Source organism: Castor canadensis, chromosome 17 (assembly GCF_047511655.1).
Source record: "Castor canadensis chromosome 17, mCasCan1.hap1v2, whole genome shotgun sequence".
In the NCBI taxonomy this organism is placed as follows: Eukaryota; Metazoa; Chordata; class Mammalia; order Rodentia; family Castoridae; genus Castor; species Castor canadensis.
In genome coordinates, this window is record NC_133402.1 from 56,527,396 (window position 1) to 56,545,734 (window position 18,339).

Below are 18,339 nucleotides of genomic sequence, written 5' to 3' on the forward strand. Positions count from 1 at the left end.
TTCTCTTCTTCATATTACAGTATAATGTAGACATTTTTTAAGTCACCACATTTCAGGCACTTATTAGTTTCAATAGCCCAGGGTACTCCTCAGATAGGGATGCTGTTTTCCGATCATTCCCTAGTACAGGCATCCAATGTCTGTCTACAGCAGATGCTACAACACTGAGCATTCTTTTACATAAAAATTTAAATTCTGGTACTTCTACTTCTTTTGGATAAAACAGTGACAAAATCTCATCAGTTTATAACTCAAGAGTGGGCAAGGCGAAGGCCAAACAAATAGCAATACATATGACACACCAACTTTTATTGGCATGCCTGCCACATAACAGGCGCTCCAGTAGATGTGCAAGCTCAGAATGTGAGGGTCTCAGTCTGACCTCAAACTCTCATAACAGCATATGATTCAGTATCAAAGCCAGTGTTACAAATTGTATCTATCTTAGTGTTAAATCTATACTGAAACCTTCCGAATGGTGCTTAAGCCAGTCTCTACTCCAGTACCGCATTCTGTCAAGTTCAGTGGACTTTGGAGCAGTTTTGCATAAAAGTCTTTTTGTGCAGCTTCCTTCCAATCTTTCCTGCAGTAGAAAACAAAAGAATTCCCAACTAAACCACAGAAGCAATGTTAACTTACCTTCCTAATGTGGCCGGTCATTTATTTGATTGCTCACAGTTTGCTCCATCATTTTCTTCTAGAAGCTGAAAGTGAAAAAAAAAGTTTTCCCAGCAGAAAATGCTGTTTCTCTTGACAGGCTTTTGACACACATTTCAGCGATGCACTTACAAGTAGATACTTAACTGCTTCACGTGAAAGAAATGGAAGTTACAAAACCAAGTGAAATCATAAAATAACTTTTGAAAGCACATTAAACAGGATTCAACAGATTTTTTTTAGGCAGCTATGAAATAGTGTCACCAGAATTGTTTTTACTCCTGGTGATTTTACTGCAAAAATGTTTCAATGCTGTGATAGCCAGGGAGGTGTGCAGCTTGCACCCACTTGGAGAAACAACCGCTGCTTAGCTGCCAGGGGTGCAGTTAGCTCACAGCCTCCAGCTGCAGTATCTTCAGGGTCTCCCTCAGCTTTTCTGGAGAGGCCTAGCTTTTCCAAGCAGCCCCCAATCAGTGACTGAGTCTGAGGGGGATGTTAGGGCCTGGAAGTTTCTGGAATGAGAGATCTCTCTACTGGAGCTGCCCATTAGGTTTGGCAGGACTTTACCACGTCTGCGTGGACCACATCTCATTGTGATCTGGGGCTCTTTCCGTCTAATCCTGACTGTCTCCCTTTTATCTTTCACATATAAACCTCTTACTTTCTTGATGTCTCAGGACACAACAGACACAAATGCTTTCATTTGAGAATTTGGGAACATAAACAGTATACATCTCATCCAGGGGGCTATAGTACCTAAGCATATCCCTCATCCCCTGAACATTTTTGCACCAAGCTCTGCCTAAAAATGAATTATGATTCTGCCAAAGTGAAACTGACCATTTCATTTCAATTATTCAGCTGGGATGCAAATGAAAAACTTAATGTGGGAAAAAGCAAACTCATATGTATTCTGAAATTCTGCTTTGGTCACTCAGACTATTTCTAAGAACTGACATAAAGGATGTATTTTAGTATTCCTTTTGTGTTTTGCATGAATTGATTAGAGCTAAGACATTATAGTCACAATGAGAGAACCCTATTTCCACTTCTGCTACTTTAATTACAATTCCACTTTGAGCACCATTGTTCTTCATAAGATGCCTCCCCTTGTGGCTCCATAAGCTGAAGGATAAGGATACTAATTGCATTCTTGCTGTTGCAGGAGAGTTTGGAGAAGTGTACAAGGGGCGTTTGAAACTGCCAGGCAAGAGGGAAATCTATGTCGCCATCAAGACCCTGAAGGCTGGGTACTCAGAGAAGCAGCGTCGGGACTTTCTGAGTGAGGCGAGCATCATGGGTCAGTTTGACCATCCCAACATCATTCGCCTAGAGGGTGTCGTCACAAAGAGTCGGCCAGTCATGATCATCACGGAGTTCATGGAGAATGGTGCTTTGGACTCTTTCCTTAGGGTAAGAGCAACTCAAGGGCAGGGATAATGTCAGTACTGTTGGAAACAGAAGTGTTCTGAGAGCATTACCTGCCTTCAGAAATCAGCTCGTCACATATGGGTGGGTGTTGGAGATATTAGCAAGGTGAGCAGAGATTTTTGCTAAAGGAGAGAACAGAGCAGTGCTGGTAGACTCCTCAGAGAGAGGATGGCATGGAGGAGGGCCTCAATAAATGCTTGTTGGATGAATAAAATGAGAGAGGGGCAAAGAAGGCCCAAAAGCATCTGCATGAATCACAGAGACTGAAGAGACTCTTGGTGGCTCTGTAGCCCTGTGTGATTCATGCAGACGCCAGCGGCTAACTCTGCCTTTTGCCGCACAGCCACACTTCCTGCCAGCCCTCTTTATTGGCAATTCAGAGATAAAATAGATTGCCCTTTTCTAGAAAATGCATGGGCCACCTGCCCTAGGAGGAAGCACTTCTGGGCAGGCAAGGGGAAGACTGTGTCACAAACATCAAGAAGTCTTTTTCAATATTGAAGAATTGTGACTCCAAATCAATTTGCAGCAGAGGTGGGGAGGGGTGCGTGAATGCCTTTTGGTTGGAGGACTACTAAAGGTTCATTGCCAGGCCTACAGTGGAGCCACTTTCATTTATATCGGTATTACAAAACCATGTAGGGTAAGGATCAAGGTACTGGGGTCTAGGGAGTAGAAGCCAGGTAAGCCAGTCTGGGAGTAGGACCTGCCTCAGACCAAGAAGCTAAATTAGGACAGGTGGGAAGTCAGAGCAGAGGATTGGAGGCAAAGAATGGCCAGAGGAGTCAGAGCAAGCACTTTGGGGTGATACCCAGGAGCAGGCTACACACATCACCATGGCTACCAGGCAGTAGCTGTGGCTACTGATCAAAGGATCATTCATTCATACAGCTGAAACACTGATGGGGGCTGGGTCTGTAGAGATGAAAGAAATATTGCTGTACTGCTGTGTAACAAATCACCCCAAGTCATTAGTGACTTAGCGCAACCACACAATTTATTATGCTCATGAACCTGACATTGAGGTAAGGGGCTTAGGGGAAGGATGCAGGAGAATTTCTGTTCCATGTGGAGTTAACTGCAGCAGATCAAGGACTGAGACTTGGAACTGACTGAAGGCTCCATCACTGGTATATCTGGTACTAGCACCGCTCACTTAGAGCAAGCTGGATTCCAAGAATAACATCTCAAGAGGAGGTCACCTTTGTGACCTGGCCTTAGAAGCCATGTAGTGTGACTTCCACCACAGTGACAGGCCCACCCAGATCCTAGGAGAAGAAACAGCCCATGTTTTGATAAAAAGACAACAACCCAATATCTTGTTTTGCTTAAGAGATGGGAGATACTATGTCTATCTCATAGACTAAGATCTGCCACAGGTGAAGTTCAAGAATCTGAGTGCCCAAAACTTCTAGCACCCATCTTCCAAAAGTAGCGAACAAAGGTGTCATAAAGAAGGACTTAAATCTTCCTGGGAAGGCAGGAAAGGTGTCAGGGAGAAGGGAGAATTTCTCTGATACTAAAGAATGAGGAATTGACCAGACAGGTGGGAGAGTAGGCAGGTGGACTGATGGAAGAGTCAAACCGTGTATGAAGAAGCCAAAGTAAGCCAACTCTGTTTGGTAATCTACAGCAGCATCTTGGAAGCTTCAATACCCAGAAACAAAGCTTAGGGGCTATAGGACAGGAGGGTCCTGGAAGCTGCATTTGCACACTACTGAAGCTACCTTTGCAGGGCAGCTCATGCTTGGTGCCTCGGCTGGGTTCTTAGGCAGTAGGTCCTCTTGTTGGGAATGGGGACTAAGACAACTGATGCAGATTGGGGGCCCATGTACTGTGCCTAGTGCAGCCTCCTTGAAGAAATGGATTGCATCTTCTATTTTGAAACCCAGGTATCTAGCATAGTGAGCACCTAGTAAATGCTGGTTGAATGAAACTGATGAACAATTCCTTCTGGAACAAGATATAAGAGTGTGGCAGGAGAGATCTAGTAGTCCTGTGGGCATGTCATATCTCAGCCACTGTCCTTGTAACCACATCAGAGTATGGCAGGGTAATGTTTTCCTGGGTGATTCATTTGCAATCACAGATCACATAGGGACAATCAAATAAACAGGAAGAGAAGACAATGTTAGGAGAAGTACTTTCCAAACCAGCCTGAAGACCCTTTCAGGAGTTGTTTATTTTCTACTCTTATTGTACTTCCAGAAAGTCACCACAAGATTTGGGAGCTGTGATTAAGACTTACTCTTGGGGAAATTAGGAGACAGGAAGGTTCATTCTCAGGGGTCTGCAAACATACACTGTTGCTTCTCCCGGGGTCTGTTCCTATCTGGGAACATACCAGTGCACAGAGGTATGTTGGACACCAGCGGTTTTCTCATGATGATGAGGCCTGGTGTGCAGTAGGAGAAAACTTAGTGGCAAGAGAGAAGCAGAAGAAAACAGAGAAGAAGGCACAGCAAGAAGGGAGTGGAGAGAGCAGACAGTGCCAGGAGCAGAGGGGAAGTGAAGCGTTTCTGACTGCTCGTACCTTGTGGAGGCAGGTAATCTATAAATCTAATTTCAGCCTTACTACCGAACCCTGGAGCATAGCAACATTAATTGGTGTATCTGCTGCTTGATAAAATTGAAAAAAAAAATAGGTCATCAGTTCAGTTCTACAGGGTCCATCCTCTGGGAAGAAGAAGAATTTTAGGATCACCATTCAGAGAAGAAAAGAAAAGGGTTAGCCTTCCATTCGTGCAACTGTTTCTTCTCCTTCAATTCTCCAAAGCTGGATGTAGCAGCTTTGGAGAGTGGTGGCAGCTCTAGCCCTGGATCAGGACATTGGAGATCCATTCAGTACTTTGGATATAGCTTCTAACCACCCTCTTACTGTTCCTCTCTCATTGCAAAATGTAGAATTGTTCATCTTCTAGAAGGACTGTAAACATTGTTATTCTTTAACCACACACTCAGCAGGTGGTTCATTATTACCAATTTTTTATAAATGACTGAGCCATGGGCTGTTTTACATGCACATCCATAATTAAATATTTCCTTCTTGGCGCTTAAATCCAGGGAGTCAATCTAGTGCCTCTTCCTTAATCTTAGGAACAATTCCTGAATGTAGTGTGTCTTAGCTAAGAAGGTTGACATGTTCCATAAGGGCTTCTTGCAAAGTGCAACCTTGTGGTTTCTACTACTTCATTCACAGATGGTCGTAAGTCAAAGACTCCTGGAAGTCATTGAGTCATGTCAAATGAGGAGACTTCTCACCAGGGAAGCTCATTCATGGGCTGAAGCTAGAAGGTAGCTGCCCAGATATCAGCTAGAGAACACCAGATTGGAAGTCCTGAGTCCAAGCCAATGCCTTGGCTTCTGCTATGAGTCACCCTATGGCCTGGAGCAAGTCTGTTAACTCAGTTTTCCCATCTATAAACTAAAAGCAGTGTGCTAGATGAGCTTGAAAGTTCTCTTTGAGTTAAAAAAAAATCTATGACTCATTCTCTTCAAACAAATCAAATAAGGGCTTCATTTCCTGAAGTGGATTTGTCAATGAAAGTTGAAATACCTAAATCCTTCCTGTCTAATATAAGGGCGAGCAAGTGGCTTCAGTGCATTTGCAGAAAAGTAATTTCAGCAGAAAGCACTTCATGAAGGGAAGAAATTTTAAATCACTCCATCCAAGCCAGTATTTCTTCTCTATACTGTGTTTTTACCAATATGCTCAGCGTGGAGCCACGCTCTTTCCCAGTCACTAAGAAGTCTGTTTGTTATTGTTTTTTGGTCTCACTTATTTTGTATGCTGGTTCTTATCTCTGGACCCAAAAAACAGTTGAACATGTCAGAAAATCTTAATATGTTTATTTTTTAGGTTTCACCAAGATTACGGATTCAGTAAGACAGGAACCTGCCTATGGTGATACGTGGTCCCCTGCAGACCCTAAGGAAATGCACCACCCATTGCAAAATCAGCATATCCCAGTGGACACTGGGCAGGAGTTAAAAGAGCAGATAAGAGTAGCATCATTAATCAGTCATGGCTGTTCTTCCTGCAAAGCTATGCACAGCTTCTCCAACCAGCATGTGCAGCAGCCATTACTGGTGGATCAGGGACAGAATGTCAGTGGAGAAGCAATTTGATGTTCTGGATTTTGATTTCTGTTATAACTCAAACTTGCACAGAATGATTTAACACTGATCACGTAAACTCTCTGGACCTCTTTGTCTTGCCTATAAAAACAACGCCTGCCTTACCTACTTCACAGAACCAGTTTTAAGGCCTAAAATATGTTCTGGGAAGTATGAGTTGCCATTCAAAAGTCAGGTAATGAAAGAAATCGATGGTTGTCAATTAATTGATCCAAACTTCAAGGTTTCATCACTACTAGAGTTGGATGGGTGGCAGGGAGCTTTACAGATATCTACCTGTTACCTGTTGAGTTCCAAATACACTGTGAACGGGGTTATCCAAGGGCAGTGACCCTAGGATTTCTCTTTCACGCACTCTGGAAGCTGAGAGGAATGCAGGGTCCTGATTGAAGGTGTCCTCAGTCTTTCTCACCAGGCCCATTTGAGGCAAAGGGTAGAGCTGACTTGGAAGATGTTATGGCCTTGCTGGAAGTAGCAGTGATCATTGCTTCCACCTTAGCATCCACAGGGCACCGAGTGAAGCCTTTTTACATTAAACCTCACCAAAACCCTACAAAGAGTGGACCCTACAATCTTATTTTACAGATGAGGAAAGTGCTGCTCTGTAGTTTAAGTTGCCCTAGCTTACACAACCAGCGAATGGCACAGCCTGGATCCAAACTGGGTCTGTTTGGCTCCAGAGTTCAGACTTTTAACCACTTCTTGACCTCTGATGACCCATGAAGGATGCCTGGACTAAATTTTAAGACACATAAGATAATAAAACAGGAAGACTGCAATGACTTAAAGCAAAAACAGAGACACATTGCTGCATATACTTTCTTGACCTTGTTTACAGACCCCACCAGTGCCCTTCCCCATCCAAATGCCAACTTCTTTAGGGAAACATCAATTTTTCACCACATCATCTGCACTTACAGAAAGGAAATAACAAACTGAACTGAAAAAAAAACACAACCCATATGACTTGTAGCTGAGATACATTTTTTTATAGTCTACAGAAGTTGTGTGGCAACTTTCTGAGGAGGCAAATCCCCCCAGAGACCTGCTTGGAGCAAAGGCAGGGTGCTAAGGAAGGGCTGGCTAACTTCTTGAGAAGGTGTTGATTGAAGTTCATTAGCGAGGAGGAGGATTTGCGTCACTTACTGTGCATCCAGCTTTCACAGATGGGCAACATGTGCTCAAAATCAGAGTTTCTAAAAAGCAGTCCTGCACTTTTTTTTAGAGCTAGTTAGAAGAAATAAAAATATTATAGGGAAAAGCATCTGGGCAGGTTGGGAGGTAAAGATTTGAGTTACAAGCAGCCTGAGATGTGGGGTATGTCAAACCCAGCATATTTAGGGACCCTTCTTCTGGCAGAGTCTTAGGAAGGAAGAAGGAATAGCAATTTGCTTCAATTGATCCCAGGGCATAACCCCCCAAAGATGGATCCCGGCATGAAATCTTGCATGAGGAACAGTCTTGAACAATTCATGCATTCATTGTTAGACTTCTTGATTGTTGGTCTTGGTGTGTTCTCTAATAAATAAGATGTTTTATAACAAGTCTTTTATGTTTCCTTACTTATTTTTTGCATAGAAAACTGTCTTTGGAGGAGCGAATGCATAAAAAGGCATGTCCACACATGATTACATGAGATCATGTATGTGAGTGCATTGTGAAACATTTGGCATTGAAAACATGGCCAATGAATGGGAACACCTCACAGTGTTTATACTTTCTTTGTTTCACATGAGGACTCTAGGAAAGAGGATGTGGCTGGCTTCCCTGGAGCCCTTGTTCAGCAGTCTTGACCCTCAATGTCATGCTTCCTTCTACATCTTCTCCAGTCTCAGCATCCCAGTGCTTGGACCATGCTCTACTTGCAGGATACAACTCATGGCTCTTTGGGGAGCAAATGGGCTAGAACAAATGAGAAAATATGTTCTTGACAGCATGAGCCCACTGCTTTAACCACTGTGCACAGAGGCAAGATCCAAGAGTTTTGGGTTGGCAAGAGGAAGCCACAGTCCATTTGTTGAAGAGTCTGACAGAGGGAGAGCACCTGCCCAAGCAGCTGTGAGCCCACTAGTGATTGGAGAAAGGGAATCACAGGCTGTTATAAGGAGGAGCATCAGCAGCCCCACACACTAGCAGAGTCCCATGTGCCAGACACCATGTCTGAGCTTCTGCCCCATTCCCCATGAGTGAGTGTAGTTATCCCAGGGTAAAGACTGACAGGTCTGAAATCACTCACAGAAGATGACTTAGACATTGAATTTTGGAAGCAAGAAGAGTCATTCGTTTAACTTATATTTATTGAGTTTTTTTCCTTCTCTGTTAAAGTTTTCAGCACTAATAATTGTAGTGACCACAGGAGATGGGGTTCTTATCCTCAAAAGGCTTAAAGTCAAGCAGAAGAGACAGACAGAAAGACACACACACACAAACATACACAAGGTTAAAACTTGTGATATGTGCTAAGAAGAACAATAAAGGCATGCACTAAAAGATAGTAGCCAGAAAGTGCTAATGATATTTGAGGGAATGAGAGGTTAATTACAAGGGTGTCCTCTTTGTAAGGAACATTTCAGCAGAAAATTGAAAGGCAAATAGTTGTGAATTGTGAGAGAAAAACGTAGGGAATGGCACATGGAAGCGCCCTAAGGCAGGGAGAGCTTCAGTTGAGAACTGAGAGGTTGCCAGTCACTGTGGCTTTATTTAGCACAGCAGTAAGGGGTCCTATGGTATAACACAAGGCAGTAGCTGATCCCATGGAGTCTCATAGACTCAGCTAATGAGTTTGGAGATTATCCTTAATGCAATGGGAGGCTATTAGAGAGTTTAAGCCAGAGAGTGACATGACCTGATTTATGTCTTTAAAAGATGACTCTGGCTGTCGTGGAGAGAATGGATTGTAGGGCGGTGCTGGTGCAGGAGGCTGTAACAGGTGATGGATGACCATGACTTGGGTGGAATGGTGGAAGTGGAGAGAGAGAGGAGTGGATGAGTTTGAGATGTAATTTAGAAATGAAATCGACAGGGCTTGGCAAAAAGACAGTGAAGTGTTCAAGGAGAGGATAAGAATTGGGGAGGAAGAAGAAGGGGCAGCAGTGAGCTGCATGCTTTGTGCTAAGAGAGGCTGACAAGCAGTTGGCATGGCTTCTTGGCTCCCGCTTATCCATTGAAGCCCATCTTGATTCTGACCCTTCTTTATGTCTCATCACAGCAAAATGATGGGCAGTTCACAGTGATCCAGCTGGTGGGTATGTTGAGGGGCATCGCTGCTGGCATGAAGTACCTGTCTGAGATGAATTATGTGCACCGGGACCTGGCTGCTAGGAACATTCTGGTCAACAGCAACCTGGTGTGCAAGGTGTCTGACTTTGGCCTCTCCCGCTACCTCCAGGATGACACTTCAGACCCCACCTACACCAGCTCCTTGGTGAGTCCTTCTTGGTCTTCTCTGGAAAAGCATGGCGTGAATACAAGATGGTTGCACATGGCTGGGCACCTGTAGCAGAGCATACTGGAAGGGAACTTGAACTGATCTTCCCACTGGGGAAGCAGACAATGGGAGGACCATCCATCCATGAGAAGCAACAGCAGCTGATTACACAGGCAAGGATTCAGGTATAGGCTGTGAGGAAGGTGCCCTGTCTAATCTAATGAGCGGTGTTCCTTGACTAGTGGGAAGAAACTTTTGGAGAATTCAATCAGGTGGACAGTGGCAGCAGAGACATCCATCATCAGGGAGCAGGATTTGGGTATGATTAAGGATTTCACTCTGTAGTTGGGCTGGGCACTGTGTCACCAGATTGAATCTTAATGCCCTTTGCTTTTTCCTGTATCTTGCTTCCAGGCAGCTTTAAGCACCAGCTATATGATGAGTAGTCTTAAATTTGAATTTCCTGCTCAGGCTCCCCCTCCACATCCTGAACAGCTCTCCTCATCTAGATCCAACTACCTCCTTCACACAATTCCATTTAGAACTTTACCAAGTTCAAAATAGACCTCTGGCTTTGCTTTTCAATATCCCCTCCCAGTCTCTCCATCCCAGTAGTTGGCACCACTTAATCAGAACCTGAAAGTGAGGAGTCATCGTCGATTTCTCCTTGTGTCTCACCATTCATTTTCAATCCCTCAGTAACTCTTATAGGTTCCTGGGGAATCTATCTCTTTTCCCCCCTCTTTGTTGCCACCACCCCATTACAAGGCACCATTCTCTTTTGCCTGGATTGTTACAGTGGCTGCCTAACTAGGATTCCTGGTTTCTACTTGTCTCCTTATGCCATTTCCAACAGCATCCAAAGTGATTGGTCGACCTCCCTCCCTGAATACCTATCTTCCTTAAACTTGCAAATGTGCTTTATAAGAATCAAAACAATAGAGGGAAGTAGCAAAAGAATAACTGATAACTTACAATTTCCCTGAGGCAGGAATTGGCAGACATTTTCTTAAAGGTAAGTCACTTAGGCTTTGCTGGCCAAGAGGCAAAATGGAGTTTATTATGAAATAATTATATTGCCATTTGTGATGTAACCCTTTAAAAAGTTATACACATCATTCTGAGCCCATGGACTATAAAAAATGAGACCAGCCAGATTTAACAATGAGACCAATCTGCCCTGAAGCATCTTTCTCAACAGATAGCTGTCCCCTTTCACATTTCTCTCTTTGTTAAAAAAAAAACAACTTTGAGATATTAATTCTATGAAATGAAGACCTTATAATGCCTGTATCTCTGCATTCTTTTATATGTCTTGGACATTACTGCCAGACTGATTTTTCAAACTTGGTAAATAGTCATACTCCTTCAGGAATGTGCCCATCTTCTAGCATTGTTACCAGCTCTTTTGGTGATCAACTTCTAACAATTTGCTAATCTAATGATTAAAAATGGTTACCTCATTTTGTTTTAACTGCATTTTCAACTGACTGCTAGATTTATTAATATCATTTCACACAATTACTACAATTCATATTTCTTCTTCTGTTGTCTATAGATGTCTTACCTATTTTTCTATTTGGTTATTTGTTGGTCTTTATGTTGGGAATGTTAACCCTTTGTCATATATGATACAATTATTCCATCCCCACCAACTTGTTGTTATTTTAATTGTCTTGGTTATACTTTGGCTTGAAAACTAGTTAATATCCTAACAGTCAAAAGTAGTCAAAAATATCTGTGTTTACTTCCACATCTTGTTAGGATAACTGGTTTGTTCTCTTCACTCAAAGATGATAAATGCTTCTTAAAATTTTCTGTGCTATTTTATTGTGGGGTTTATTCTATATTTAAATTAAAATTTATTTAATTTTGATTTACTTATTTATTTTTCAACATTTTATTTTAAAAAAATTCAAGCATACAGAGATCTTGAAAGAATTTGACAGAACTTCTGTCCATACCTCTGTACATCCATCACTCTATACTCTTTTCTTCAAGAACATTTTGCATTCAATGAAATACACAGGTCTTAAGTGTATATTTAGAGTTTTAACAAATTCACACAGTCACGTAACCCAAACTCCCAACAAGATAAGGAACATGGTTATCAACCAAGTAAATTCCCTCATGTTCCTTCTAGGTTAATTCTCACCCTCCCCGCAAAATACTCATACCAAGAGACAACCACTCTTCTGATTCTTTTCAACGACAGATTTTTTAGAACTTCATATCAGTGGGATCACAGACAATGATTCTTTTGTTTCTGATTGTTTTCACTTAGCATTTTGTGTGACAGAATCACTCATGTTCTTGTGAGGCACAGAAATTTATATTCCTAGTTATTGCTGAATTTATTGTTTGTTCTTCCATTTTTTTGTTGACAGATACCAGGGGTGTTCTGGAATTCATTTTTAATATCAGAAAGTATATTCTCACCATTTTGTCCAGGTGAACAGTTATGCCAACATTACTTATTAACATATTATTCACTTTTTATTAATTCACATATCATCTTGGACATTAAGTTATTATATGAACTTTGTTTCGATCTCAATTCTCTTCCATTGATCTATTTATTCTTGTATTTAATCATATTATTCTGATTATAGTAAAAGATTTTCTGGCTATATTATTTTGATTATAATAATTTTAGCGAAAGTCTTACTATTTGGGTAAAACAAGTTATCCTTCATATTTCTTTTTAAAAATAAACTCCTTAGCTATTCTCAAAAATCTTTTCTAAGTGAAATTTAAAGTTACCTTGTCCAGTTCCAAAACATGCCTACATATGTGCTCACATTGGACTTGTTTTGATTTTGCTTTTAGTTTTTTGGGTTTTTTTCTTTTGAGACAGGATCTCACTATGTAGCCTAGGCTGGCCTGGAATTTACAATTCTGTCTCAGCTTCTTGAGTGTTGGAATTACAAGTATGTATGCACCATCATACCTGGCTTTCACATCTAGACTTTGAATGGAACTCTGTTGTACCTTTGGATGGACTAAGACTTTATTTTCAAAGCATTTTTGTTAGCATATATTAGTTGTACAAGGGGGATTCATTGTGACATTTCCATATATGCTTACAATGTACCTCGGTTAGATTTTCCCCTATCGTCTCTCTCCCCTCACCCCTTACCCATATTTAAAATGATTGCAATAGGTTTCATTGTTCTATTTCACATAAATATGCAAAGCACTTTGGCCATATTTACCCTCCTTTATCCTCTCCATTCACCTTCCCTCCCCCCATAAGTCCCCAGCCCTTCACAGGACATGTTTTACAATCCTATCTGTAAGGACTAATATTTTGATGATCCTGAATCACCTAATAATAATGAGAGCCAAATAAACAATTTGCACATACTTTATAGTGAAAGCTTCTTAGGTAAAAGTTTCCCATATTAATTTCCTGTACAATTTATTTAGACCTTTGTTGCGATTTTGTAAGTGTTTCTTCTAGATGATACTCTAGACCTAAGAGTTTTCAGGGTCTTTGCAGTCATACAATCACTTGCCTCACCATATTTACCATGCCATTTAAAAATGAATGCATTTGCTGATTAAATAAATTATGCTTCTAATATAAATTATGCTTCTAAAATTCAATTTATTCACATGACAAATACTTTTTGAGCACTTATTATGTGCCAATACTGGGTCACACACTAATGTCATAATCATGACCAAAGAGAGATATCATTACTGCTCTCACTCAGTGTACAATTTAGCAAGGACTGGGGACATTAATGACACACATACTCAATGAGTGCACAGTTGCCAGCTAGAAACAGTAAATAACAAAATGGCCTGACTGTTTCTAGGGGAATTAAGCAGGACTTTCAGAAGAGGAGATGGTGACCCTGCAGAGATTTAGTAAGTCATTGTCCTTGTGAGCTTGATAAATGCCATAGACTGGGTGGCTTAAACAACAAGATTTATTTCTCTTGGTCTGGAGGCTGGTAAGTCCAAGATCAAGGTAACAATCTAGTCAGGTTCTTGGTGAAGACCCTCTTTCTGATTATGTCTTGACATGGCCTTTGCTTTATTTGTTCATGCAGAGAGGGTGAGAAAGGGATCTTATGCCTCTTCCTCAAGTCATAAGAGCATTAATGCCATCACAGAGTCTCCATCTTCATGGCCTAATTGTAACCCTTTATGGAGGTAACTACATAAAGCCAGTCTCCAAATACCATCCACTGGGGATTAGGGTTTTAACTTATTATTTGGAGACACACAAATATTCAGTTTACAGCATTCTTTCGCCCAAAATAAATGTGGCAGGTTACACCAAAAAGGCAGGAAGCAACACAAGCAAAGTCCCCTTGGCAAGAGGGAAGATGGATAGACGAGAACTGAAGAGAGACCTCCTCAGTCCCGGCATTTGGAGAAGTAGAGGGAAAGTGCCTAAAGTCAAGCACCAGTTACAGCATGTAGGATCTCCCAGACTCTTGTGTTGGACTTTATAGACTTAGAATGATGTGTGTGTATGTGTGTGTGTGTGTGTGTGTATGCAGATGTTCCAGAGGTGATAGATCACATTTCAGAAAAATAGGAGCTTTTTCTCTTGCCTTTTCTTTCCAGAGTCCACTTTCCTTCTTAACAACAACAATTTTTGGCTTTCTTTCACCAAAAATCATTTGGCAGGCCCAACAAAGGTAGCTACCCTGATCCAGGGAAGCAAATCCTACAGAGATCAGGACCTGTGAAGGGGCAACCAGCCCAGTGGGATTAAGAGAACATGTATACATGGACAGATTAAGAAATATATTGGGGATAATAGGAGCTGTTCGAAGAGAGGGTATAAATACAGATTGCATGAAAGCTATAATGAATTGTGTGGTGTTTAATTGCAATGGAGGTTATCAGTGTGAATTTGTGGAGACAGAAATAAATACAGGCTGAGAGTCCCTTGAAGCAATGTATCAAGAGTACACCTGGCACTCAGATCTTGATTTCTGAATACTCTTCTTAAAGCAACCAGGACTCATTTTAGAAGTGTCCCTTACATGGCTTGAACAGGGAAAATAAGGTGAGGTTAGCTTACCTTTTTGTGCAAGAAAGTGAGAAGGGACTCAAAGAATGATGGCTATTTTTAAAGTGCCTCCTAATGTCCAAATATGGGATAACTTGAACTCCAAAATACATACTTAGTAATAGATTATAACCCATTTAACAAGATAGAACTATTGAGTGCAGCCTGATATGAATATAAATTAATAATGAAATGGAAACAAGGCAAAGCTCTTCCTATACTAAAAAGGAATATTACAAGAAGCTATTTGGCAACCATCAAATTCATAGTTAATTCCAAATAAGAAACATCAATGCTTTCTAAAACTTGGGGAGGCCATAAGAAGAGGAGTAGGATTTTGCACAGCTTCAAAGTATCTGCCCCCAAATATCTATTTATTACAAAAGGAACAAGGTAACTTTATAGAGGAAAAGCTTGAAAAACACCATCGGAATCAGTTGATTAAAATTTACACCACGAGTTATAGGGAAAGAACACATTGTGTGGCACTTTTAGAACCCAGAGAAAAAACCACAGCATTTACGATACTCTGTTCAAAAGGTATAACCTGGCTGTCATCATGAGGAAACACCAAACTAATTAAAATAGGGTACATTTTATTAAATGTAATATCCTAAAGTTGTCAAGGTCATGAAAGTCAAAAAGACTGCAAAACTGTTCTAGATTAAGAGGCATGATTACTAGGTTTGATGTGTGTACATTTTTTGGACAGCTATTGCTAGTTAGAATGTGATATTGGAGTAGAATATACACATTCCATTGGAACAGAGTGTTTTTTGTGCTGTTCTTGCAACTTTTATTGAGATTTGATGTTATCCCTAAATATTTTTTTAACTTACCCCGGATGCAGTGTGGAGTATGGGTACAAAAGGCAGTAGTAGAAGCAGTGAAATGTGCCAGGAGACTATGGAAGAATGGGGGTGGGACACAGTGCAGGAAGCCCAGAAGGCTCAGTGGGGGTAGCATGGAATGTTCCAAAGGTGGATGGTGCTTGGGATGAAAGTCACAGAGTTTCAAAGATAACTCTGAGACTCCAACCTGGTCCTCCAGATGGAGGAGATGGAGATTGAGGACACTGGAAGGGAACTGCTGGAGGAGTAGAAGGGTTAGGAATAGATTGCAGGTTTGGTCTATAATGGTATTCCCCAAATTTTGGAGGATATCAGATTTACCTGGAGAAGTAATAAAGAACACAGAGGCATAGTTTCATTGAAGTAAGATAAGGTCTGGACTTTTACATTTTTACTATGCTATCTCAGGTGATTTGATACCTACAAAATTTTGGGAGGCATTTGTTTAGAACATTTGATTTCTATGTGCCTGTAGGATATCTAAGTAGAGATGCTGAATAGGTAGTTGAAAACATGGCTTTACAGCATGGAGGAGAAATCCAAATGGAGATATGTATTTGTGAGTCCTCGGTATTAAGACGGAGTCCAAACAGTGGGGATAATTGTACTTTTCTGTGGAAGAGGATAGAACCAGAGAAGTCCCCTTTCTGAGCATGAAGGAGCCCAGCATTTACAATTCAGTTAAATATAGGTAGGAACACGGGATATTGTCCCTGCCTCAAGAGAGACAATTGCTAAGAATTTTCTGTAAGTCCATCTCCCTCACTTTACAGAGGAGGATCCTAAAGCCCAGACTGTTCAAAGGACTTATTCAGTCACATAGCTTGTTACTGCCCTTTAGTCGAGGTCTCCAGGTTCCAAACCCAGTGCTCAGGACTCCTTGGCTCCCTCTTTGGTCCCACAGTATACCAGACCCTCTGCCCATCTTTGGATATTTGTGATGTCCCATAAAGCCTAGTTCTCTGTCTTTATTTTTCCAAGCTGACCTCCCAAAAGCTAAGCAAAGTATTGTCCAAATAAGGTGTCATCTTTGCCAACTGGCTCTGCTGGCCTCTGAATGATGCATACAGAGGCCAAGCCATATTGCATCCCTCCCCACCCCATCCGTGGGCAGAGGTACACAAGCTATTAACTTTATCTATTGATTTTTAGCTCCATTTATTTACATTTACTTTTTCATGGTTATTCTTACATAAGAATTAGAATTCTTATGTAACACATACATTCATTATAAATATATGTAGAACCTTGATTTCTCAGTCTACTTAAGGTTTATATTACACCACTTTACATAAAATGTTGTCAAATCATACCTGTCCATTTACCACCTCCACCCCATGTGTTACATTTATGTACATTAAAAGTCCCAAAGATAATGTTATAAGCTTTGCTTTAAAAAGTTATATGCATTTTAAAGAAATTAAGAGGAAGACGTTTTATGTTAACTCAAAATAATTACCATTCTCTCGCTCTTCCTTCATCCCTGAGGACCCAAATTTCCCTTAGTTACCATTCTTTCAGTCTGAAGAATATCTAACATTTTTTGTAGTCCAGGTCTTCTGGCAACAGATTTTCCAAGTTTCTCTTTTTGTTGGAGTAATGTCTATATTTTTCATTCATTCCTGAAATATAATTTTGCTCGATATACAATCCTGGGCTTATAAGGCTTCCTCCTCTTTAGTACTTTTAATAAAGATGGTGTTTCATTGTTTTCTAGTGTCTGTGGTTTCATAGTTATTTGAATAAGTCCCACAGTTATTTGAATCATTGTTCATGTATACATATATATGTATATATAATTTGAATCACGTGATTACAGTTTACCCCACCAGTAACAGGAGGATAGTCATCATGTGCCACTTGTAAGATGCAAAGAGAAGAGCATAGCATTTGTGATTCTCTATTTAGAATATGTACCATGGGTCTCATCATGAGGAAACATCAGACCAATAAATGTGAGCTACAGCAGACCCTTGGTATCCATGGGTATATGGTTCCAGGAGACCACCCCTGAGGAAAACACCGTGAAAGTTGAGGATGAATAGAGTTCAGTGCTGCACTGAGGATGCTTGATTTATTTTTCCCAGAATGCTGCTCAACTTCCAGTAGACATACTTCCTTTCCACAAATCTAAAATGTTCACTTCGTCACTTAAATTAAGCACATTACATGCCCTTTTCAGCTTGGGAGGACCTTCATCGCCTTTACCTTGCTTTGTGGGTACCATTTGCTTTTTGGGATGTATATTTCCTCAAAATGAAGGATAGGGAAACACTCAGAGGATCAAACAACTTAAACACACCTAACAACAAGGCATGACTGACTGAGAGCTTCTCCGTATCAACTGAGTTACATAATGTATGTGGGGGAATTTAAATTTTTTATTTGAAATTCCTTTTGTTTTGTATTTTTTTTTTTGCTGCATTTGGTCAAAACCCTGTGTAATAAATCCATAAATAAAGTGGGCTTACTGTACATTTTATTAAATGCCCAGCCTATGATCTTCAAACATTGTCACATACATAAGTACATATATACTGTCATTTTCTCTGGATGCCTCCAAGATTTTCTCATTATCTTTGGTTTCTTTAGCTTGACTGTGATAGACCTGGACATGCATCTCCCCATCCCACCAAATCTATCCTGTTTGAGGTTTTCCAACCTTCACAAATCTGTAAATTTATGTCTTTCACTATATTTGAAAAGTTTTTGGATATTATTTTCTGTCCTTTCAAATACTGTTTTCTGTTCCTTTTTCTCTCCTTACAGGTCTGTAATTACCTGGAGGAGAAATTCCGAAA

The 18,339-nt window shown here is 40.7% G+C and overlaps 1 protein-coding gene across 2 annotated transcripts in view; it reads left to right on the plus strand.

Annotated features, from left to right (window-relative positions):
* The window catches only part of Ephb1 (EPH receptor B1), a 440,603-nt gene that overhangs the window by 380,466 nt on the left and 41,798 nt on the right, over window positions 1-18,339 (plus strand). For both annotated transcript variants that reach the window (XM_074060049.1, XM_074060048.1), the window contains exons 11-12: window positions 1,823-2,070; window positions 9,434-9,649. In XM_074060049.1, the coding sequence (XP_073916150.1) occupies window positions 1,823-2,070; window positions 9,434-9,649 (464 nt within the window). The remainder of the gene's footprint in view (window positions 1-1,822; window positions 2,071-9,433; window positions 9,650-18,339) is intronic.